The 25,224-nt window shown below is 40.4% G+C and overlaps 1 protein-coding gene across 4 annotated transcripts in view; it reads right to left on the reverse strand.

The window, feature by feature from the left end:
• The window catches only part of LOC127584676 (GTP-binding protein Rit2-like), a 222,128-nt gene that overhangs the window by 101,051 nt on the left and 95,853 nt on the right, over positions 1 to 25,224 (reverse strand). For all 4 annotated transcript variants that reach the window (XM_052041573.1, XM_052041563.1, XM_052041554.1 and 1 more), the window contains one exon: positions 45 to 236. In XM_052041573.1, the coding sequence (XP_051897533.1) occupies positions 45 to 236 (192 nt within the window). The remainder of the gene's footprint in view (positions 1 to 44; positions 237 to 25,224) is intronic.

Here is a 25,224-nt window from a genome sequence, read left to right on the forward strand (position 1 = left end):
AGAATCATCACAAGGAGTATTATTATCAAGAAAAGTTTCCTTACCTGCCTATATTCTTCTAAGTCTGTTTTGTTTCCAACCAAAACTATTGGAATATCATATGTGTGCCGAACACGATAGATGAGCTCCTTGAACTCGGCAGCTTCCTGGAATGATCGGCGGTCAGTAATAGAGTAACAAATTATAAAACCTTCTCCACCTCTCATGTATTGGTCCCTCATGGCTGTGAATTCTGCCTGGAGATAAGCATCAAGAACAGAAGTAAAAAATATTGCCAATAATTCAAACCTATAAGTGAGAGTAGAATGTTTAAATGCAAGCTTCCAACACTCATGTGCAAATTGAGATAAGTTCTCCCACATTTTGATGAAATGATCAGCATGCTTCTTATGCCCCATTATTGGATATGGTTTGATTAACTTGATTTGTTATCAGAGAAAAAAGACAAATTCAGAAACAAGATTTCAATTTGATCCTTTGTCTGTGTTGGGTCAACTGATCTTATTTTGATTGTGGGATGAGGCAAACAACAGTTTCATTGCGTTTAGGCAGGCACGGTAGTGTAGTGGTTAGCGTAACGCTATTATAGCGCCAGTGACCCGGGTTCAATTCCAGCAGCTGTCTGTAACAAATTTGTACGTTCTCCCTGTTGTGTGCGTGGTTTTCCTCTGGGTGCTCCAGTTTCCTCCCATGTGCCAAAGACGTATGGGTTAGGAAGTTGTGGGCATGCTATGTTGCGCTGGAAGCGTGGTGACACTTGCTGGCTGCCCCCAGACACTCTACGCAAAAGATGCATTTCACTGTGTGTTTCGATGTCATGTGACTAATAAATATATCTATCTTATCTTAAAACAACTACTCCATCCTGTATACCATTTTGATAACAACTCCTCCCCACCACCAAATTACTGAACATAAGTATAGGGTTAGACTCATGGAGTCATACAGCACGAAAACAGATCCTTTGGCCCAACTTAGCCATGCCGACTGAGATGCCCATCTAAGCTAGTCCCATTTGCTGCATTTGATCCATATCTCTCTAAGTCTTTCCTATCCATTTACCTGTCCAAATAGATTTATATTATATACCTGTCCAAATATATATTACTGCAGAAACAGACATGGATATTGGTGGATGGAATATAAAAATCCTGAAGTGCTAACACTAAAATCTATAACTCAATAATGTGGTGTGTCATCAACATGATAAGCTGCTTCTATAACTGATTCTCCAATGTGCACACATATTGAGAAAGGCCCAGTATCAGGAATGAAGTTAAATTATTTTGTTGCTTTAGTGTTTAGGTTTGCTCAGTGCTGGACACTAAAACAACCAGGTGCTTTTTTCCTAACTAGCCAAAGCTAGTGAATTACCTGCAGAACTTCTCTTCCCATGCCCAAACCATTGCCTCTGGGCTACTACAAGAAACTATCACTCAGTTCTGCTCTGCCTCAGCTCACCTGCAGCTGAAATTCCAACTTCCTTGTTACCACTGGGCTTGAGGATTCCAACATAATACTGGCTGGCCTCCATCATTCAATCTTCCATAAATCAGAGGTATTTCATGTTCTGCTGTCCTTGTTTGAGCCCACTCAGGTTCTATTTGCCTAGCTCACCTGTGCTTTCTAACCCACATTGTTTCAGCACTGCTTTGATTTTGTTTTAAAATGACCTGTTATTTTCCAATTTGGCCTTGTCTCTTCCTGTCTCTTTAATCTACTTCAGCCATATAATATTTAGAGAAATTTGAACTCTTGATTGCCTCAAATTTAATTGATTCTTCTTTGGCAGCTATTGAGGCCTTAAACTTTGGAAAAACTTTGAACAGTTTTAGCCTATTTCCCTTTCCATCTGAAAAAGTCTCCCACTTTGGCCAGGCCCTTGTCTCTTCTTATGCAGCTTGGTGTCACTTTTTTTTAAACAATATCTCTGTGAAGTGCCTTGGGGTGCTTTGTTACATTAAAGGTTTTATAGAAGTAAAATTGTTGTTGCTGTTTGAAGAATTGCTTTAAACAGTGGAACCTGAGGCTGAGACACACCACTGGTACTGTACTGATCATTAGCATTAGTTATTTTAATTGCTATCTGGTCCAATTATATATGGAAGTTACATTCTTATTGAAAATACTTTGCAAAATCACTCAGGCTGTTTTCCAAGTGATCAAAAAATCACAGGAGTTATATGACCTCTCTCCCTGAAGCTTTATTATTTTCAGTATTCCAACATTTCCTGAAAGTTCTTCTTCATTACTTCTTTATTCCAAATCAGCTGTAACATTATACCTCAATTCTTGAAAAGAACCTCTTTCTCTTGCCAATGAAGGTGATGACTGTGAATGTGGTTTGTTATCTCTTCACTAAGATCTATGCCCTATTTTCTTTCAGAGATTGTGAAAAAATCTGTAATAGCTTCTCTTCACTCTAATTCTGCAGCAAATAATTACTTGGAATTGCTCCACAGGCAATGAATTTGAGATCACGAAAGTCCTGAAGTCATGAAGGACAGTTTATATGTCCAAGTTCTTCTATAAATCTAAGTTTGGCTGAGCTGAATGCCTGAGCTTTAAACTGTAAATCCAATCAACTAATAAAACTGCTTCCTGGGAAAAGTCAGGTAGGTGCATCTGAATCCACGGCCAGGTCAGCCATGATCTTATTGAATGGCAGAGCAGGCTCGACAGGCCAGAGGGCCTAAACCTGCTCCTATTTCTTATGTTTGTATGTTCCTCACCTCTGTAACAATGCCCATGTCGGTGCTTACTTCACTCCCAATGTCTCTGAAGCATTGAACTATCATTCATTTCCCTTTTTGTTCAACATTGGTCTCCTGTCCATCATCATTTACAAACTCCAATCAAAAACTTATAAATTGGATTGTGTAGCAATGCATTTTTGTATGTTTTACCATCCAATTTCATTGAAGAGTGAAGCATATTTGAGAACTGTGCACCCTGTGCAAGAACAGGAATAATGAGCAGCAGGAATAGTATACCTAGGTCTTGGCTGGTATCTTTAAAGGCTTGTCTGGGGCCTCACAAACATTTTGTTTTTGTGCTTGATAGTAGCAGCAAGAATAGTATACCTAGGTCTTGGCTGGTATCTTTAAAAGCTTGTTTGGGGCCTCACAAACATTTTGTTTTTGTGCTTGATAGTGGGATAGTCAATCGCACATGAGGTTGAAAACATCTTGTATCACTGAGTAGGCTTTAGATACAAAGGAGGATGATGGAGATGGACGGTCAGGTCAAAGTGAAGAGAATCCCAGAAGACTGTAGTGGTAGAGACCAATTTATGGGAAGAGAGGCTGGGGTGAGAGTAGCTGCTGTGTATCATTAAGGAGTGAGCTTGATAGTCAGATTGTTGTTGGTGTGGTAGAAGGTTGTGGCAGGGGAGGGAAGATGTGTATTTGCAATCAGCATCCTAAGACCTGTTCATGCTGGATCTACTTGTGCCATGGGCACAGACCACATGGCCTGCTTCTGCATAGCCAGTGAACTCTATGTAAACTGAAGTGGAGTTCAGGTGCACATTGCACACCATCAGATGTCATTGTGCTTGTCCGGACTCCTCACTGCATTAGGCAGATTACCTAGAAGGAAATACCCAGCAGCCAACCCTCTCCCCAACTTCCCTTCCTGTCAATCGGGCTCAAACTCCCCATTACAATCAACTGGGATCCTTTCCTCAATGATACTACCATCCCATCTCCAGCGTCCCCTTTAGTGTCTTGAGCCTATTTAATGGCACAAGATGCTGCCAACCTAACGTAGCACTGAACATCTGAGGATCAGGCACAAAACTAAAGTGTTTACGAGTGCCCATAGATCATCTGATTACAAACCTTCAAAGATGCCAGCCAAGCTCTATGTATACTACCCTTGCTGCCCAATATTCCTCTCCTAACTCACCTTCCTGTGTCCTCAACGCTAACCTACTGATACTGAAGACTTCAATCTTGCTGTAGAAATTGCTCCATCTTCTCACATTATTCTGCCTCTGCAACATCTTGTTGCAGAGGCAGGATAATGTGAGAAGATGGAGCAATCTCACTGTGTATTCTGATTTGTTCTGGGGCCCATAGCTGGAAAACCTGCATCTGAATAATTTAATTCAGTTTCCTTGCCCTGAAGGCAGAATAATGCTCCTGTCAGTTCCTCCAACTATGGAGTGCTGTCTTTGTGGGCATAACTGCCTATTTGCAATCAACAATACCACTACAGCATCAAAGTGATTAATGTTTGATCCATCATATCCCCACATTTCTTCCAGTTCAGGGCTGCTCTGGAAGTTATAGTTAAAATCGTTAGTGAAATTTTACACTTGCGATAAACATAGTGGTCTGGAGTCTCTATATAATCTGGGCATGATCCAATTATCCAAACCATCAAAACATTACAGAATTTCTAGAGTTACAATATTGCTACACTTCTCCAGTCTTTTAGTGCAATCTCTGAAACTTTCTGTCTGAATAAAACTTCCCCCAATAAAATTGACCCTCACCCCACCTCTCAATTATAACTATCCACCAAATATGCATGTTTGGAGGGTCAATTTGCATTGATCAGAAATGGGGGAAAACAACAGAAAAGAATATTGCCTGTCTTGTGTTTATTTGTATCCTCCTGAGACCTGCTTTGGATTGGCTTTTTGTTGGAAAGCAGATTTTTTTTGACAAAATTCAGGCAGATTTTTTTCTGAAATCTGGAGTCGTAATGCATGGAAATTGTCAGATTGTGTAGCAGTGAGGAGGGAGCTACAACTGTTCAGCACCACATGTACATTAAATGTAAAAAGCATTCTGTACTTCCTTACCCTCCTGCCAGATTGTCACAGAACAACTGTTCCTGCGAGGCTTTCACTTTTCAGTTTTGACACAATGCCTACAATTCCCTGAATCATTACGCTAATGACCCAAGTGGCAGCATGGAGAGTTACTTTAAATCAAAAAAACTTACTTTCCTGTTTGCAATTTTGTAAAATACAAATTTTGACAGGGTTCCTGCTACTGAGAACTGTAGTTATACACTTGGTCTCAATGCCCCTGGGTTAAGTTCTTGAATGTTTTCATCTGAACCATGGCATTCATGCATCTGGAATCCATAGCACTACATAGATTAGGAATACCCTGATGGTCATAATACCAGCACAATTTGACAGTATACACATCTCTTTCTCTCTTCAGTTAACCCAGTCCATTTATTGAGGAACAAAAGAACAGCAGCAGCTCATTTATCATAGTACAGCTAGTTCTGCCATTTAATAAAATTATGCCTAATCTCTGATCTAACTTCTTATCCAAACTCTCTTCACACCCCTTAATAATTAAGTTTAAAAGTAACACATGAGGCAATATCAGGTACCATTTGCAAAGGAGAGATCTAAATTTCTACCAGTCCATGTCCAGAGGTAGTTTCTAAATTCTCTGGCCCGGCTATAATTTTTAGACTATGGCAAGCCCAGTATAGGCTTCCTATACTGTGGTGCCCAGAAACATTCATAGTACTCTACTTATGGCAGTATCAAACTTTGGATGGCTGCAACATGCTTTTTTATTTCCTTGTTCTCCAGAACTCCAGATATTAAGGCCTTCATTCCATAAAGGTTTTTAAGTAATACTTTTAGCTGTCTATGTAATTTTAATGATCTATGCACATCGACCTCAAAGTCCCTCTAAACCTTCACTATTTTTAGCTTGTCATCTTGTCACTCTATTTGAAATCTTAAGTTATAATTACAGGTTGCAATGGTGTCAGTGCCATGCCTCTGTTGACCAGAGGGTTTAACGGCGATCGAACAAGTTTCGAACGAAATGTGAACATAAAAACATTATAATAAAAAATGTTAACAGGGATTGAACAGAGACATGGGTCCAGATAGTGCAGAGGTAATGATAGTGAATGTAAAAGGATAGTGTATGTATTCATTCAGCTTCAAGTTTTCCACATGTGTTATAGCATGGAAGTCTAGAAGTCAGTCAGTGATTTGGGGCAAGCCTGCTAGTGTTGAACTCAACATGGAGTTCAATAGAATGGGAACCTGGCTAATTTCCTACTAATTATGGAAAGACTCACAGGAAGACCCCTCTGCCAAATCTGAAAAGCCAGAAAGAGTATTACCTCATTATGGAAAGGAATGACAACACGATACTCAGGATGTTATGTTTTAATTTAGTCTTCATTTTAAAACTGTAAATCTTATTTTATATTTATAATTTATAATAATTTCCTGTGTGAACAAATATAACTGAAATTACCTCTGTAAATTTGTCACACTCTAATAAAGAACCCAAGTTCTTACATCAGAGTTGTAAGGCCAAATTTCAATGCTACTACTGGCTCGCTTGCTACAAACTTAACCACCTTAACCATTAAATATGACCTTGTATCATCTTCATTTAGTCAGGTAACAAGGAAAGTGCCAAAAGCAAAGAAGTTTGCAATAATTTGTCACCCTGGATATGACCTAGAAGGCACAAAAAAAATACCAGAATACGTAAAGTTAAAAAGAATGTCAACAATTACACCATTAAAATAACTTAAAAACTGAACAAAAGAATATTGGTATTGGGAACAGCTATTAATACTACCTTATAAAGTACAAAAACTGTTGGAAAGCCATTATGCTGAGCACAAAATAATGTGGAACAGATTACCAGCAAGTATAGTGAAATAAGGAACCTAATGGCTTTCAAGAAGGAATTAGTCATACACTTGTCAACAAATGTGATTCAGGGTTATTAGACCTGCACCAAGGGAATACTGCAGACAGGTGGGCTAGATGGATCAAAGGTCTTCTGCTGACTGAAATTGTAAGTCTTTTCTTCTGTAAAAAAGGATCAGTTCAACAGTGCACGATTCGTTATGCTAAATGCCTCACAGTTTATGAATGTTGAAAGTGCTTATGACAGCATCCTCTGTAGACGTTACAAGTATTGCAGATAAATGTGTGCATTTCTACAACAGAATTGTGCCAACGGGGAGGTTAATATTTGTGGTATTTTCCACGTATTTTCAAATGCAATTTTAGTATCTATTCCTCCCATCCTCCTACAAGAATAGCCAAGATCTAGCAGAGTATTAAGCTGAAATAGCATTAAAGGAGAGTGGAAATATTCAAAAAAGACCAAGGATGTGGGAAAGGGAGATGGGTAAAGGGAAGGAAGTGGGGTGCATATCCACATACTTTGGAGGAAATGACACCTGAATTTTCTAACTTTAAAGTGTCAGCAGTTTAAAAAGTGAACAAACTTTCATGTTGAATTAATTTTAATATGATTATTTTTTAAAATAAATACATAAATAAAGAGGCTTTGATTTGCCTAACTGAAGAAGTTCTAATAATTCATGTGTGTAAAAAGAACAGAAAGTGCTGCAAAACTAAGCAGGTCATCTGGGACAGAGTAACATAGTCAACATTTCAGGTTGAAGATCAGTCATCAGAAGTAGGAAAGAAAGAAAACAAGTTAGAATTATGTTGCAGAGAGGATGGGAAGGGGAGGATAGAACAAAGGGAAAATCTGATAGGATGAGGCCAGGGTTGTCCAGTTTACTGAGACATCTGGGGAATAGATTAATGAGACCAGTTAGACAGAGAGAAACAGACAAATGGACATGTAAAGCTTTCAAATGCAGGTCAGAACTGTTGTTGAAGCCTTCAATCAAAATAATATTTCTGATATTTTATGTTTGTAGAATCACTGATACATATTCTAAAAGTATACAGGGATACCAACATGAAATGGTGAGATATTTTGAATATGTTGCAGCCATGCCTTGATCAGGTTCCTTTGTGAGAAATGTAAGATGTAATAGAGATGTAAATGTTAGCGAAGTTTTCCTTTTACCTGATAATATTGCATTCCTGATCAGCCTCCCTCATTCTCACCTCTGTAAACTAGAGGCTATCCCAAACTTTACTGCCTCTAACTCACAACATCCTCTCTGTTCCACCTCAAGCTTGCAATTAAGCAATACTGCATTTGAATGTTTTTATTATCATTCACAAATGTTTTCATGGTATCAATCATATGCAAAGTCCTACAGCCTAATAACCCCCTGAAATATTTGGGATCCTCCAACTCAGACTTCTTCGGTGTCACAGACCTGAAATATTGCCTGTTTTTCATTCCACAGATGCTGCCTGATCTGCTGAGTTTTTCCAGCATTTTCTGTTTTTGTTTCAGATTTCCAGCATCTGCAGTTTTTTTTGAAATTTTTATCCCCAATATTAATTGCTCTTTCACGTGTACTGTGTCTTCACCTGCTGAGGATCTGATCTCTGAAATTCAATTTTTCCCATCTTTCCTCCTTCAAAGTGTTCCTTAATACCCTATCAATGCTCTATAAATACAAGTTGCTGTTGTTTTTGATCCTCAACATTAGAAACCCCATCACAGAGACATCTACAGGCAGAACAGGTATTTCAGACAGAGTTAAAGTATTGAATTGTTAGGATGGGATTGTTGTTTTCAGTACATTTTATAATGTTGAGCATCAATCTTTCTAAACTTTGATAATTATCTGTGAAAGCAAAAAAAACTGCAGATGTTGAAAATCTTAAATAGAAACGGAAAATACTGTAAATATTCAGCTGGTCATACAGCATCTGTGGGGAGAGAAACAGAGTTAATGTTTCACTTCCGTGACCTTTCATCAGAAAAGAAAAACTTAGAAGACAAAATATAGTCAGCAGAAAACCAACGGATGCAACCAATGAATGCAAAATCATGGTTGTTTTGTCTGCCCTGGCTCTGACTCAACCCTTGTAAACTGGATTTCCAGGTGAGGAAAATTGTAAGAGGAATAGGTTTCCCACACTGAGCATGTTTGGGAGAGCTAATGTCCCCTTCAAGTACTGGGATGTCCCATTCAATATGAGATTCAATGCAATTCCAGGGGTTACTTAAGGATCAAAAAGTTGCTTGAAAATCCAGGCCACATTGGGAGTATTGTGTGCAATTCAGGTCACTGCATTAGAGGAGGAAGTGGAGGCTTTGGCGAGCGTGCAGGAGGGTCACCAGGATGGCTGTTTGGATTAAAGGATATTGGCTATAAGGAGAGGTTAGACGTATTTGGATTGTTTTCTCTGGAATGCCGGAGGCTGAGGGGTAACCTGATAGAAGTCTATAAAATTATGAGAGTCAATAGATAGGGTAGAAAGTCAGAGTTTTTGTTCCCTGGATGGAAATGTCAAATACTAGAGGCATAGCTTTAAGTTAAGAGAGTGAAAGTTTGAAGGAGATTTATGAAGAAGTTTTTTTTTACAGAGAGTGGTAGGAACCTGGAATGCACTGCCAGGGGAGGTGGTGACAGCAGAGATGATAGCAATGTTTAAACAGGGCACATGAACAGGAGGGATATAACCATGTTCAGGCAGATGGGATTAGTTAGATCTGGCATCATGGTTGGCACAGACATGATGGGCTGAAGGGTCTGTTCCTGTGCTGTACTGTTCTATGTTCTAAATCCCTAATACAGTTCAGGCTTCTGAGTCATTCCAAGCTATTTAAATTTCTCTTTAGCATTCACGTTATATCATCCATCCTCATTGCTGATGTAGGCCTAAATGGGAAAGTCATCACACCTCTCCATAAGTGAAGAGTGAGGACTTCCCTGGAAAATGAAAAATTGTCCACAAGGAATGTCCCTTGGGAATACCTCTGGAAGTAATTGTGTTACACAAAGTGTACAGAGAATTAGCATCACGGATTCCTATCCCCTTTTCCTGTGCTTGCTCTCCAGGAATTAATCGTCTCCTGGCAAGATATGTTGCAAAATTGGCCACAGAAAGCCCTCTATGCTTCGGGAAGCTTCATCCATATAGTTGCCTGTTTATGAAGACAATTACCTAATTTTATCAGTGAACTGCCAACACATCAAAGTGCTCTTAAATTGGAGCAAGATGGAATTCTCTGCACATCCATTAAACACATGGCCATTGTCCTGTTCATTGATCAGTAAGGTTTGTCTCCATTGGAAAATAGCTGATCATTATTAATTTTATAAACTTAAAGTTTCAAATTTGGCTTTGCACCAAATACAGCTGTAGGCAATGCTACAGAGCCAAAGCAGCAGAAGGCTTGCTCCTGCTGGTGGTCTCACAGTCAGTGCCAAATGCTGAATGCATATCTCTTCCGCTGCAGCTAAACTGAATCTTAAATGTGAACTTATTTGCACAATAAATGTACCTCATTAGTCTGCTTCTCACAGTTTGAGCTTGAAAATTGATGTAGTCCTTGGAATACTATGGCAGCTGGGAAGGGGGTTGGGAGTTGGTGGGGGGAGGAGGGGAACAGGTTGTGTTTTGCATCCCTGTGACCTGGTTGAAACTGGATGCTCCCCATACAGCAAGCTTCTAATACTGATCCACGTCCTCCCATCCAGACAAGACACAGCTTGATAATACACAGGCACGCTGCACCCTTGGACATCACATTCATATTAAATAAAGACATTAAGAATTTTTGTGAATGTAACAAAACAATCACCAGGGTGATAAACAGACATTTTATATTGGAAGTATCATTAGGGGAGATAGCCTTTTTGGATATGAACTACAGCTGTCACCTAGATATTTTTGGACTGGCAGTTGTGCAGTTACTAAGGTGGGAAATGTGTCATTTGAAAGCTGTAAAGGAAATTTAGCATTCAAAAGCCTCTCCTTTGTTCCGCATGAGATGCAATTTTAATTATTTTACTGCCATACTCAGCTTTGTAGGCATTCACGTCTAAATTTAGTAGACCATTTGCACTTTAAAAAGAGCATTCTGTTATAAACCTGCTCCCTGATGCTAAGGTTGCTATTATAGCAATTTGCAAGCATAATTGAGCAGTGTCATTGTGTGTTACTGTGATAACTCTTGCACTGGAACCAAATGTAAGACAAACCCTGATGATCCATATTTGCTGCCCATAGGGTTGCTAGAACAAGTGTGATAGTGTAGAGATGACAGCTGGTATGAAGCCACAGTGAGGAGGTTAAGCTGTTAGAATGGTAACTGGTAACTATTTCAAATGTACTGCAAATTTTGGAATCGATAAGAACAGGAAGAGAAACAAATTTATTTTATACTTATGAATTGGAATGATACCCAGGCTATAAGGGTTAAAAATTTCCAGCATGTATAGTTTTATTTTATTTTCATCATTGTATCCTGGTTCAATTCTGGGACTGGAAAATTCCAACAGCTCCCTATATTCCATCACCAATTAATTTCTAATTAGTTTCTAATCTGTTGTGTGCCAATTTACACCAATGGTGAGCTTTCAAGGAACAGGCCACTGTAAACTACAGTCCACTTATCAGCAGAATAATGTAAATCACATTGTATGGTGTGTTACAATTACACAAGATATTAACTGAGTGACTGAGAGCAATTTTGTGAGTGATGCACCAGTAGACATGTTAAAACAGTTATTGTAGCTGTTGTCTCAGGACACTGCAAAGCCTATCAAGTAAGGGAACTGCATAATATAAATTCTGAATTCCTGGATTCAATAGTAAAGCCACCTTATCTCAAAGATGTTGCCCACAAGTATACATTTATACTTCTTTCTTTATTCCCTTTTCAGGTTCTGGGTATTATTGGCAAGTTTTGAATTTATTTTCCATCTCTAATTGCCCTTGAAAGAATGGTGGCAAACTGCCTTCTTGAGCTGCTACAGTGCTTCTGGTGAAGGTTCTCACATTGTGCTGCTGGTTAGGCAGTCTCAGGGTTTGGGGCTAGTGATCATGAAAAACTGCCAATATATCTCTGAGTCAGGATGGTATCTGCATTGGCAGGGGGCAGGGGGAGGGAGACCTGCAGGCTGTGGTGTTTCCCAGTGCCTGCTGCTCTTGTCCTTGTTGATGGTAGGGATTGAAGATGCTATCAGAATAGCCAAAACGAGTAACAACAGTGAATTTTATAGATGACACTCTGCGGCCACTGTGTGTCAGTGCTGTACAGAATGAATGTTTAGGATGGTGGATGGGGTACTACCAATTAAATAGGTTGTTTTTTCTGATGGTATCAACCTTCCTGAGAGCTGGTGGAGCTGCACTCTCTCCAGCACATTCAGAGTATTCCATCACATGCCTGACTTGTGCCCCAAAAACCCTCATGCCACAGTCTAATGCCATAACTATACCAGGACTGATTTCTGTCTGCTGGCTTTCAATAACCTGTATCTGATTCACAAATCACAGCTTTTTGAGATATCTATGCTGTTTGAGGTACAGCTCAGAAGAGGGCATGCAGTGCACATACAAACCGGAGGAGAGGAGTTCTGGAAAATTAAAAATGATTCTTTTCCCAAATGTGGCTCTTTTCCAGAAAGCTTTACACGAGGAAATTAGTTTTGCAGCACAAGGCAGACTGCACATCAGCCAATGTACAGTCCTGACAAATACCAGATAGCTCTATTAAGCAGTGATGCACTGATGACATATTTTCTGTAATATCCAATAGCTTGGACACAAATTGTTTTCACCAGCATTGGGGATGATGTCTTGGAACAATCCAACTGAAGTATATTCCTGTCATTACCAGATCCTGGACAAGGATTTGCTGCTTGTTCTGAGTATATGTCAGTTCTGCTTTAAAAATAGTGGGTTATCTAGTTACTTGGCAATATGATACAGAGTGGGATTTAGCTGGAAAAGGGAAGTAGAATATAAGAGTAGGCTAATGAGAAGCATTAAAACACACTGTTAGGGCTTCTATAGATACTAAAAAAAAGATTAGTTACAGCTCATGTGGGTACTTTACATACTGATACAGGAGAAACTATACTGAAGAATGAGAAAAAGGCAGAGAACAAATAGTTTGGTCTCTCCTCATGAAAACAAGCATAGAAAACCTACTAGAAATAGTGGAGAACAAAAGATCTAATGCAAATGGGCAGTTCAAAGAAATCAGCATTAGTGAAAACCTAGCACGGGAGAAATTGTTAAGAGGGATGTGCAGGTTCAGCAAATAATTAGGAAAGCAAATGGTGTGTTGGCCTTTACTGCAGGAGTGCTTGAGTGCAGGAGTGGCAAAGCCTTTCTCCAATGAGACCACATCAGGAATATTGTCTACAGGTCTGTTCTCTCCATCTCAGGAAGGGTACACTCGGAGTGTATCCTTTTTTAGGAGTTCAGCAGAAGTTCAACAGATTGATTCCCAGGATGGGATAGAAGAAATTTCGACATCCAGAAGATTGTTAATCTTTGGAATTTTCTCTCCATTCTCCATCTGAGAGGTTTGTGGAGACTCAATTACTGAGAAGAAATTTATTTTCTACTCTGTCCTGAATAGATGAACCCTAGTTGAACTACTGATTCTAGATATCCTAGCCAGGGGAAACATCAACTCTGTGTCTACTCTCCCGTTTGCTTAATCTGCCCTCACATAACACCAACAACTGCACCCTCCACCAATCCCCACCCTCGGTATTCCCAGGCTCCATTGATTGGAGAATATGCTGTATAAGTACTCTATACAGCACCTTTCATGATACTTACAGAGTATTTCAAAATGTGATGACTAATGGAGATCTTGATGTGTCGTTACATGGTACTCTGGACATTATCTTAACAATGGACATCTACCCTAATATAGTAAAGTTCAAATGACAGAATCGCTGGCAGATATTGAAGTTGGGGCAGGCAATTTGTTTCAACAATAGGAAGAATCAGTTCAAAAATGACCTTCTCTCTAAACCAAAAATGTACAATTTCCACCAAGGTCATCAATATCATCAGTTTTCTTTCTGTGGAACAAGAGCACTGAAACCACTAGGAGTCTCCTGCAGTTACTTCAGCTGTGATCAGTTAATGTCAATAAAGAGGAAGGAATGAACCTTAAGCTTCCTTCATCTGTCTGGGTCACTTGCCTTTACCAACAGGGCTATATGGAGATCTTGACAGAATGTTTAATTTGTCTTTTATATCAAGGAAAGAATCATAATATGGAGTTATAACACATGTTTTAACATATCCGTCATGTTAACAATCCTCAGCAGACCTCAATCCGAATCACAATAAAACATTTGTTTGAACACCTCTGTCCATATTCACCCTGTCAGCAAGAGTTTTCCTTTTATATTTGAGGGATAGGACAGTGGATTTTCATCACTGGCCATTAGTTTGACTAAACTCATTTCCTTTGACATTTCGGACAACCACAGAAAAAGAAAGTGTTAATAATGTCATTTTGTGATGATTGGTTAACTTCAATACATTCAGTGTACAACAAATAACAGATGGAAGAGTGTCATTTTGGGCCAACTTCAATTCCAGGTAGCAGAGGATCTGTTGCCTTTTCTATTAATCTACATTTTCCTAATTTAAATTGCAACTGATACTATGACAGGTTCAGTAAAATGGTGAATAAGTGACTTGACTGGTATTCAGAAGCCTGGATGGTTAACCTTAAGACCTGAGTTCAAATGTGTGAAATTGTGACCAGGAAGTGCCTGAATTGTTGTGATGAATCCATCTGGTTCACTAATTTCCTTTAGAAAAGAAAATACCCCATCCCTGCCTGGTGTATGCAATATGTTAACTCAGAACCATAGCAGTGTGACTGAGAGTATGCAAAGTTTAGTAATTGGGTAGCAAATAAAAAGAGTGGGGTCTATAGGAACAAAGAAAGCGATATGTGCTTAGAAGCTTAGAGTAAGTTTACATTGCAATGAATACTTTATATTATTGTTTACTGAAGAATTGCAAGTTAACAAAATATCGGAAGAAGCTAAGATAATAGAGGTAATGAATGGGGTGAAAACTAATCGGCAGGATATAATGTAAAAGGTGGCTACAGTTAGAGTGGATAATTTACCTGGTTCGGGTGACTTGCATTCCATATTGCTCGGGTAAGTTTAGGTAGAGAAAACTGAGGGGCTTCTGAAAGTTCCACAGAATTAGGAAGTGGCAAATGTGACACCCATATTCAAGAGAGGGTATGTAATAAATGATTTGGAACTTGGAGTTCATTGTAAAATGTTAAAATTTGCTGATCATACCAAACTTGGAAGTGTGGAAAACTATGAGGACCAAGTGACTAACGAGAAAATCAAAAGGAATTGGAATTGGTTTATTTTTGTCATTTGTACTGAGCTACAGTGAAAAACTTGTCTTGCATACCGTTCATATAGATCAATTCATTCCACAGTGCATTAGAGTAGTACAAGGTAAAAGAATATAGAATGTGTGTCCCAGCTACCGACAAAGTGCAGTGCAGATAGACAATAAGGTGCAAGGTCATCATGAAGTAAATTATGAGGTCAAGAGTCCATCTTATTGTACAAGGGAAGAGTTCAATAGTCTCATAAAAGCAGTATAGAAGCTGTCCTTGAGCCTGGTGGTATGTGCTTTCAGGCTTTTGTATCTTCTGCCCAATGGGAGAGGGGAGAAGTGAGAATGTCCAGGATGGGTGGGGTCTTTGATTATGCTGGCTGCTTTACCGAAGCAGCAAGAAATATAGGCGGAGTCTATGGAGGGGAAGTTGGTTTCTTTGATGTGGTGGGCTGTGTTCACAACTCTTTGCAGTTTCTTGCAGTCCTGGGCAGAGCAGTTGCCATACCAAGCCATGATGCATCCAGACAGGATGCTTTCTATGGTGCATCGATAAAAATTGGTGAGTGTCAAAGGGGACATGCCAAATTTCCTTAGCCTCCTGAGGAAGTAAGAGATCTGCAGATGCTGGATATCTAAAGCAAAAACAGAACAACCTGGAAATACTCAGCAGGCCAGGCCAAATCTGTGGGAAAAGAAACAAGGTTAACGCTTCAGGTCAGAGACAGCTTGTCAGACCTTCATCAGGACTGCAAAAGGACTTAGATCAGCTAACAGAATAAGCAGAAAATGGCAGAGGGACTTTAATACAGAGAGGTGTAAGCTGATGCATGTTGGCAGAGAAGACAGAGAAAAGCAATTGAGACAAAATATCACAGGTTTAAAGAGCAAGCAGGACCTGAGGGACCTGAGGCTTCATGTGCATTGATCTTTGAAGGTGTCGGGACATATCAAGAAAGTAGTTGGCAAAACACATGGGATCTTGGAAAAGAAATATTGGATACAGAAGCAAGGAAGTTATCGTGAAGATTTATAAAGATGCAGTTGGCCCATAACTAAAGTTGTGCATCAAGTTCCAGTCACCCAACTTCAATAAAGAGGAGATGATGCAGTCATCATCACTAGAGTCATCTCAGGGAAATGTTAGTTTGGAGAAGATGGGATTGTTATCCTCAGAACAAAGGAGTTTTTTTTAAATTCATTTAAATCCAACCAGGCCCACATTTATTACCCATCCCTAATTGCCCTTGAGAAGGTGGTAGTGAGCTGCCTTCATGAACCACTGCAGTCCTTTGGGTGAGGGTATTCCCACAGTGCTGTTGGGTAGGAAATGCCAGGATTTAATCCCAGCAACAATAAAGGACAATGAAGGACCAAATCAGGATGCGTGCAACTTGTAGGGTAAACTACCCTTGATGGCGTCCTTCTTGCCAGAAGTGCTTACAGATTTGTAAGGTACTGTTGGAGTTGTGTGGATTAGTACTGGCAGTAGATGGTACACTGTGTAACGGTGCTGGAAGAAATGAAAGCTTAGGATGGTGGGTGGGATGACAATCAAGCAAGCTGTTTTGTCTTGGATAGTTCAGAACCTCTTGGCAGTTGTTGGTGCTGCACTCATCAGGCAAGTGGAGGGTATTCCATCATGTTAATGACATGCCTTGTTGGTGGTGCAAAGACCAAGAACTGTCAGGAGGCGAGTCACTCACCACAGGGTACCTCAGCTTCTGACCTGTTCTTGTATCCACAGTATTAATGTGGCTGGTCCAGTTGAGTTTCTAGTCAATAGTGTCTTCTTGGATATTGATGGTGACAGTCTCAGCAATAGAACATAGAACATAACAGCACAGTACAGGCCCTTCAGCCCGCAATGTTGTGCCAACATTTTATCCTTCTCTGAGATCTAGCTAACCCTTCCCTCCCACAAAGCCCTCCATTTTTCTATCATTCATGTGCCTAAGAGTCTCTTAAATGTCCCTAATGTATCTCTCTCCACCACCTCTGCTGGCAGTGCATTCCATGCACCCACCTCTCTGTGTAAAAAAACTTACCCCTGACATTCCTGCCCCCATACCTTCCTCCAATCACCTTAAAATTATGCACCTTTGTGTTAGCCATTTTCGCCCTGGGAAAAAGTCTCTGACTGTCCACTCGATCTATGCCTCTTATCATCTTGTACACCTCTATCAAGTCACCTCTCATCCTCCTTTCACTCTAAAGAGAAAACCCCTAGCTCGTTCAATCTATCCTCATAAGACATGCTCTCCAATCCAGGCAGCATCCTGGTAAATCTACTCTGCACCCACTCTAAATCTTCCACATCTATCCTATAATGAGGTGATCAAAACTGAACACAATACTCCAAGTGTGGTCTAACCAGAGTTTAATAGAGCTGCAACATTACCTGGTAGCTCTTGAACTCAATACCCCAACTAATGAAGGCCAACACACCATACGCCTTCTTAACAACCCGATCAACCTGCACGGCAGCCTTAATAGTAATGCCATTAAATGTTGAGGATAGTTGGTTAGACTCTCTCTTGTCAGAAATTGTCTGTCACTTTTGTAGTGCAGATGTGACTTGCCACTCATTATGCCCAGATGTTGTTAGGTCTTGCTGCTTGCAGGCAAGAACTGTTTCATTTTCTGAGCAGTTATGAATGAAAATGAATAATGAAATGAACAGTGAACATCCCCATTACCTGACCTTATGATGGAAGGAAGGCCATTGATGAAGCAACTGCAAATAGTAGGGCCCAGCATAGTGTCTTGGAGAAACGTTGCTGTGATATGGAGACACAAGTCAGCAGATACTGGAATCTGGAGCAAAAAAACAGACTGCTGGAGGAACTCAGCAGGTCTAGCAGCATCTGTGGAGGCAAAGGGACAGTCAACATTTTAGGTGAAGGCCCACCGTCAGGTCCTGATGCAGCAGGATCTCGACCTGAAACATCGGCTACCTCTTTGCCTCCACAGATGTGAATTGACCCACTGAGTTCCTCCAGCAGTTTGCTTTTTTGCCCCTGCAGTGATGTTCTGGGAATGAGATGAATGGCCTCTGACAATAACAACATTTTTTTGAGAGCTCTGACATCCAGCATCATGAAGTGCTTCGAGAGGCTAGTCATAGCATGCATTAACAACAGCCTCCCAAACAACCTCGACCCACTGAAATTTGGCTACCGCCAAGACAGGTTTCAGTGCACGCCATCTCCCTGGCCCTACATTCATCTCTGGAGCATCTGGACAGTAAAGACACCTATGTTAGACTATTGTTTGTTGACTAAACTCCACGACCTGGTACTCAACACCTCCCTTTGCAACTGGATTCTTGACATCCTGACCAACAGACCGCAATCAACAGGCAGAAACACCTCTGGCACGATTATTCTCAACACGGGTGCCCCACAAGGCTGCATCTTCAGCCTCCTACTCTACTCCCTATATACTCATGACTGCATGGTCAGATTCTGCTCTACAAAGTTTGCATATGATACCACTGTAGCAGGCTGTATCTCAAATAACAATGAGTCGGAGCACAGGAAGGAGATAGAGAGCTTAGTGACATGGTATCAATGACAACAACCTTTCCCTCAATGTCAGCAAAACAAAAGAGCTGGTCATTAACTTCAGGCATGGGGGCGGTGCACATGGTCCTGTCTACATCATTGATGCTGAGGTTGAGAGCTTGAAGTTCCTCAGTGTGAACATCACCAAAAGCTTCTCCTGGTCCAACCATGAAGACGGCACGGCCAAGAAAGCTCACCAGCGCCTCTACATCCTCAGGAGGCTAAAGAAATTTGGCATGCCCCCTTTGACACTCACCAATTTTTATCAATGCACCATAGAAAGCATCCTATCTGGATGCATCATGACATGGTATGGCAACTGCTCTGCCCAGGACTGCAAGAAACTGTAGAGATTTGTGGTCACAGCTCAGCACATCACAGAAACCAGCCTCCCCTCTATATACTTCTTGCTGCCTCGGTAAAGCAGCCAGCATTATCAAAGACCCCACCTGTGTTATTATGTAGTTATAATAAAGAACTACAGTTCCCAGTAGGCAATGCAAGGGGTCACATGGGGGGAACAGGAAGTGGCTGGAAAGAGCAGGAAAGCAAGCCAGCCTGTCTGCTGCAGTCTGTTCCAGTCTGTTGTTATTGTTTTAATAAATGTTGAGATGTTAAACCCATGCCAAGCTTGTCTCTTGATGAAGAACAAACATACCACCCACCCGGACGTTCTCTCTTCTCACTTCTCCCATCCAGCAGAAGATACAAAAGCCTGAAACCACATACCACCAGGCTCAAGGACAGCTTCTATCCACTATTATAAGACGACTGAATGGTTCCCTAGTACGATAAGATGGACTCTTGACCTCACAATCCACCTTGTTACGACTTTGCACCTGATTGTCTGTCTGCGCTGCACTTTCTCTGTAGCCATGACACTTTATTCTGCATTCTGTATTGCCTTACCTTGTACTGCTTCAATGCACTGTGTAATGAATTGATCTGTATGAATGTTATGCAAGACCGTTTTTCACTATACCTCGGTACAAGAGACAATAATAAACCAATTCCAATTCCAATTCCAGTTTCCAGTGTCAGGTAGTGTTGTAAATGTTTTGGAACAGCTTGGCTAGAGGTGCAGCTATTTCTGAAGTGCAGTTCTTCAGTGCTACATATGGGTTGTTGTCTGTTATCATGGCCTTTGCTCTATCCAGTGCTCACAGTCATAGAGTCATAGAGCACAGAAACAGGCCCTTTTCTGACCAAGATTCCCATCTAAGCTAGTCCCATTTGCCCACGTTTGGCCCATATCCCTCTAAACCTTTCCTATCCATGTACCTGTTCAAGTATCTTTTTAATGTTGTTTACGTACCTGCCTCAACCACTTCCTCTGGCAGCCCATTCCATATACTGAGCACAGTCTGGATGAAAAAGTTGCCCCTCAGGTTCCTATTAAGTTTCTCCCCTCTCACCTTAAACCCATGCACTCCAGTTCTTGATTCCACAACCTTGGGAAATAGACTGTGCACATTGACTCTAACTATGGCCCTCATGATTTTACACACCTCTATAACGCTCGATTCTCCCGTGCTCCATTGAAAAACATCCCAACCTGCTCAACCTCTTTCCATAATTCAGTACCTCAAGTCCTGGAAACATCCTTGTAAATCTCCTCTGCACTTTTCCAGCTTAATGGCATCTTTCCTATAGCAGGATGATCAAAAGTGAACACAATATTCCAAATGCGGCCTCACCAACATCTTGCACAACTGCAACATAACATTCCGACTTCTATACTCTGTGCCCTGACTGATGAAGGCCAGCATACTAAAAGACTTCTTCACCACCCTGTCTACCTGTGATGCCACTTTCAGGGAACCATGTACTTGTACTCCTATGTCCCTCTGTCCTACAACACTCCCAACCATTCAGTGTGAAAGTCCTACCCTCATTTGTCTTCCCAAAATACAATACTTTGCACTTATCTGAATCGAACTCCATTTGCCATTCCTTGGAACACTTACCCAGCTAACCAAAATCCCTCTGTAAATCTTGATAACCATTTTCACTGTACATGATACCACCTATTTTAGTGTCATCTGCAAACTTACTAACCATGCTTTGTACATTCTCATCCAAATCATTGATACAGATGACAAATAGCAATGGGCCAAGTCCTGAGCCTTGGGGAATACCACTAGTCATGGGCCTCCGGTCTGAAAAATAACCTTTCACCATCACCCTCTGCTTCCTACCATCAAGCCAATTCTACATCCAATTAGCTAGCTATTCCTGGATCCCATGCAATCTAACTTTCCATAGCAACCTACCATGCAGAACGTTTTCAAAGGCCTTACTTAAGTCCATATTTACCATGTATACTGCCCTGCCCTCATCAACCTTCTTGGTTACTTTTACAAAAAACTCAATCAAATTCATGAGACATCATCTCCCATGCACAAAGCCGTGTTAACTATCTCTAAACAACCCCAGTCTTTCCAAATGCTTGCATATCTTATCCCTCAGAATCCCCTCTCGTAACTTACCTACCACAGATGTTAGGCTTACTGGTCTATTGTTCCCAAGTTTTTCATTGCAGCCCTTCTGAATGAAGGCACAACATTAGCCACCCTCCAGTCTTCCGGCACTTCACCGGCCACTAACAATGATGCATGCTAGTGTAGTGGTTAGCATAATGCTATTACAGCGCCAGCAACCCGGGTTCAATTCTGCTGCTGTCTGCAAGGAATTTGTACATTCTCCCTGTGTCTGCATGGTTTTCCTCCAGGTGCTCTGGTTTCCTCCTATATTCCAAAGACATACGGGTTAGGAGCTGTGGGCATGCTATGTTGGTGCCAGAAGAGTGGCGACACTTGCAGGCTGCCCCCAGCACATTATCAGTAACACAATAAGACACATTTCACTGTGTGTTTCGATGTACATGTGATAAATAAATATCTTATCTTATATCTCAGCCAGGGCACTCACAATTTATTCTCTAGCTTCCCACATTTCTAGTCATTTTGTGATATCGCATGGATTGAATTGAATGCTGAGGAATACAAGATTAAAAAAGTTTTAGACAAGTGGGTTAAAAAAATGGACTGATAGTAAAAGGACCTGGGGATACAGAGTTAAAGTTTTGGGAAAGAATTATGGGAAGAATGTGAAGAACAAGTTTTTTGTACATCAAGAGGTAATGACTTGGAACTCCTACAAAGGTGGTTGCAACGCAAATGATCAGTGAGAGAAATTAATTTGCAGTGCTATCAGGATAGGGCAGGGTAATGGAACCAACTCAATTTCTTTACATAGAGCCAGTGCAGACCCAATAAGCTAAATTGCCTCCTTTTGTGCTGTAATGACTATGAAATGACCTGTTCAGCTGAAGGACAGGCAGTAAATACTGGTCATGCCAGCCCCAAAACTGAAACATAAATTATTCTAGATCTTTTATCCAACTTCACATTCAAAGGATGTAAGTGAAGATCCCTATTGTCCATTTCTGATTTGTTTCAGAAGCCCCACTTCAGAGGACTTGTAAGGGCTACAGTATTGCTTTATTTCTACAATAATAATATTAAAATAGATGTTTCAGGGAAGTGGAAACTGGGAATAAACTAATGACTATCTTACACCTTATCTAAATAGCGGTAGAAGCAAAAAACATGTTTGGATCTTCCAAGGTGTCAATGAAGGAGTCAAAACTATCCATCGCCCAACCCCTGCCCTGCCTCTTCATGGCTGGTTCATCCATTACTCCTTGGATGAAGCAGACTGCCTGAAATTGAAGTCATTGCTCAGATGAGTCTCCTGCAAGGACAGCTCTGCCAGGTCAGTTTGATTGCACCAAGAATCAATTTCTATCAGTCATTCAACATCTTGCTTTGGGCATGCACTGCCTGAGCAATACCAAGTCTAAAAGAGGTGAGACTAATTTCTACCACCCATAATTTGCATTTTGTATAGAGAGCTTCTCTTTATCAAACAGCAGATCGGTTAATTTACAAGCAAAAATCAAACTAGAAGACAATATTGAATAATGTAGAACCACATCGATATCATTTTTTTTTATTTAGGACTGTCCCCTAATTAATGTTGAAACCCAATATGTTTTCTCTCCTGAACTCTGTAAAGCTTGGTTTCCCCCCCCCATTCCAAAGACGTACAGGTAGGTTAATTTGGGTTTAAAATGGGCGGTGTGGACTTGTTGTGCCAGAAGGGCCTGTTACCACGCTGTAAATAAAATTTAAAAAAAATTTAAAACAGTCCAGCCCTGGGTGGGGAATAGAATCATGCTGCCCCTTCTCCCCTGTCCCAGTCAAATGAGGAACAAAATAGTTCCAGACCAGTTTTAGAAAGCATGTCCAGCATGAACACTCGCCATTGAACATCAAGAATTTAATGGAGTATGGGGAATGTCATTGAGCTGATTTGCATATCAAGAAGAGCCTCCTGCTTGTAGCAGAGATGCTCTGGCCATTTCACTGCAGGCTTCTACCAGAGCGACAGCTGTAGGACTGCCACTTAAGTGGGATGGTAAATGACCCAATGTCATTTTCAGACTGCTACCAACTGCTTATGCTGGGCAAACCACTATTGAGACCAGTGCCATTGTACTTTATCAGACTTCCATACACACAGCATCTAACTGCAGCTTGTAGTCTTTGTATGGTGAGAATAATAAAGAAGCATCAGAGACCTCAGTTTTAATTTGTACAGAGATTGATTATTTCCTGGTGGTGATATTATTAACTAAATAAATGAATCTGAATCACTTTTGAAATATGGGCAATGGGCATTTTTTCACTGCTGCAAAACCACCACTCATTGCACTGAAAATGTTGTAGATTTTCAAGTCAGCTGTTGAAGTAATTCTATTTTTTAAAATTTCTTGGAGGTTTTCCTTGCACATTTTACTACAGTTTACCAGCTGTGTTGTTATGTAACATCACAGGCTTGACATCCAGAATGAATTATAAGGCCACTTATGTCAACATAAAGAATAGTTTTGAGGTAGTCATCCACAATAATGTGTTTCTAAGGATGATGTGTAACCATATTTCAAAGGGGTGACATTATTAATCAATCCCAAGGAAAAAAAAACTGTAATCAAGAATCATTAGAACATATGGTTAGCTATCAAGTAGTGATAGTGATGGCATTCATCTTCCCAGCAATGATCCAGTAATTACATTTGAACATTGATTTAATCTGCAAATAGTGAAATGATGAAGCTATTTCTTTAAATGGGGAAATACGGGACTCTATGTTGAATACTGCATATTTCCTGTAAGTAAGCTGACCTCTATAACTCAGATGTGATGAGGTTGTGAGCAGACTCTGCTCAAAAGGAGGTAATCATGCTATTAACGCATGGCCATATTTATCCTACATAACTGGCTGATTTTTAATGGGGTTATAAATATACTAGACCATTTCCCATGCCATTACTTAGGAAAAAAAGCCTTATGTGCATGCTCGATTAGTCAAATATCAATGATGGAGGAATTGATATTGAGAAGGCAAAGGGCATGGCATAACATCAAAAGGAGCAATGGTAATAAAGAAAGGAGATTTTTTTGGTTGACTAACATAATTGTGAGTGTATGGAGAATGTATAATATCTAGAAAGGAATGAAATGAGCACAGATGATGCATGGCAGCTGCAGTCAAAGATCAAAAAGGGTTTCAACCTCCCAATATTTAGTGCTGTAATTGTCACCTTAACCTCCTAAGTAGTTCTCTGGCAGAATGAATCAACAATATGTTGTAGAAACATTGCATTAAACTCAGGCAAATACCATAAACATTTAGCCCAGTGAAATAACAAGAAGCACTGAAAATGCCAAAATATTGAAATGAAAATAGAAACTGCTTGAAATGTTATTGGCATGACTAAAATTGTAAATTTTAAAACATAAATATAAGAAACAAGAGTAGGCTAATTGATTGCTCAAGTCTGATAAGATTTTGCCCTCAATGCCACATTCTTGTCCTTTCCCCATATTCCTTCCCTTCCCTGAAGTGCAGGGATATAATTTAGCGACCCTGCCTCCCACAGCTTGCCGAGGTAGAGAACTTCAATGATTCATGACTCCCTGAGAGAAGAAATTCCTCCTCCTCATCTCCATCTTAATTGGGTGATCCTTTATTCTGAAACTATGCTCCCCACCTCCCCAGTTCTAGAAACCCCCATCAGCATCCACTCCCTTAATCCCACTCAGAATCTAACGTTTCAATTAGATCACTCTCATTCTTCTAAATTCCAGTGAGTATAGACCCAACCTGCTTAACATTTCTTCATGTCTCAACCCAGAAATCATCTTGTTTCTCTGACTGTGAATTACCTCTATTGCAAATATGCCATTCCTTAAATATGGAGGACAAATCTACACACAGAATGCCATGTGGAGCTTCACTACCATCCTGCAAAGTTGCATCAAAACTTCCCTCCTTTTATACACCTACCCCTTGCAATAATGGCCAACATTCCATTTGCCTTCCAATTACATGCCATACCTGCACATTAATTCTTCATGTTTCATCTACTAGGACCCCAGATCTAGACCCCTGAATGGTGTCTCCAGCTATGTCCTTAGATCCTGTGCAGATCAGCTGGTGGGGGTATCTGCAGACATTTTTATCCACTCCCTAATTCAATCTGGGGTTCTC

This window comes from Pristis pectinata, chromosome 2, assembly GCF_009764475.1.
Source record: "Pristis pectinata isolate sPriPec2 chromosome 2, sPriPec2.1.pri, whole genome shotgun sequence".
Lineage (NCBI taxonomy): Eukaryota > Metazoa > Chordata > Chondrichthyes > Rhinopristiformes > Pristidae > Pristis > Pristis pectinata.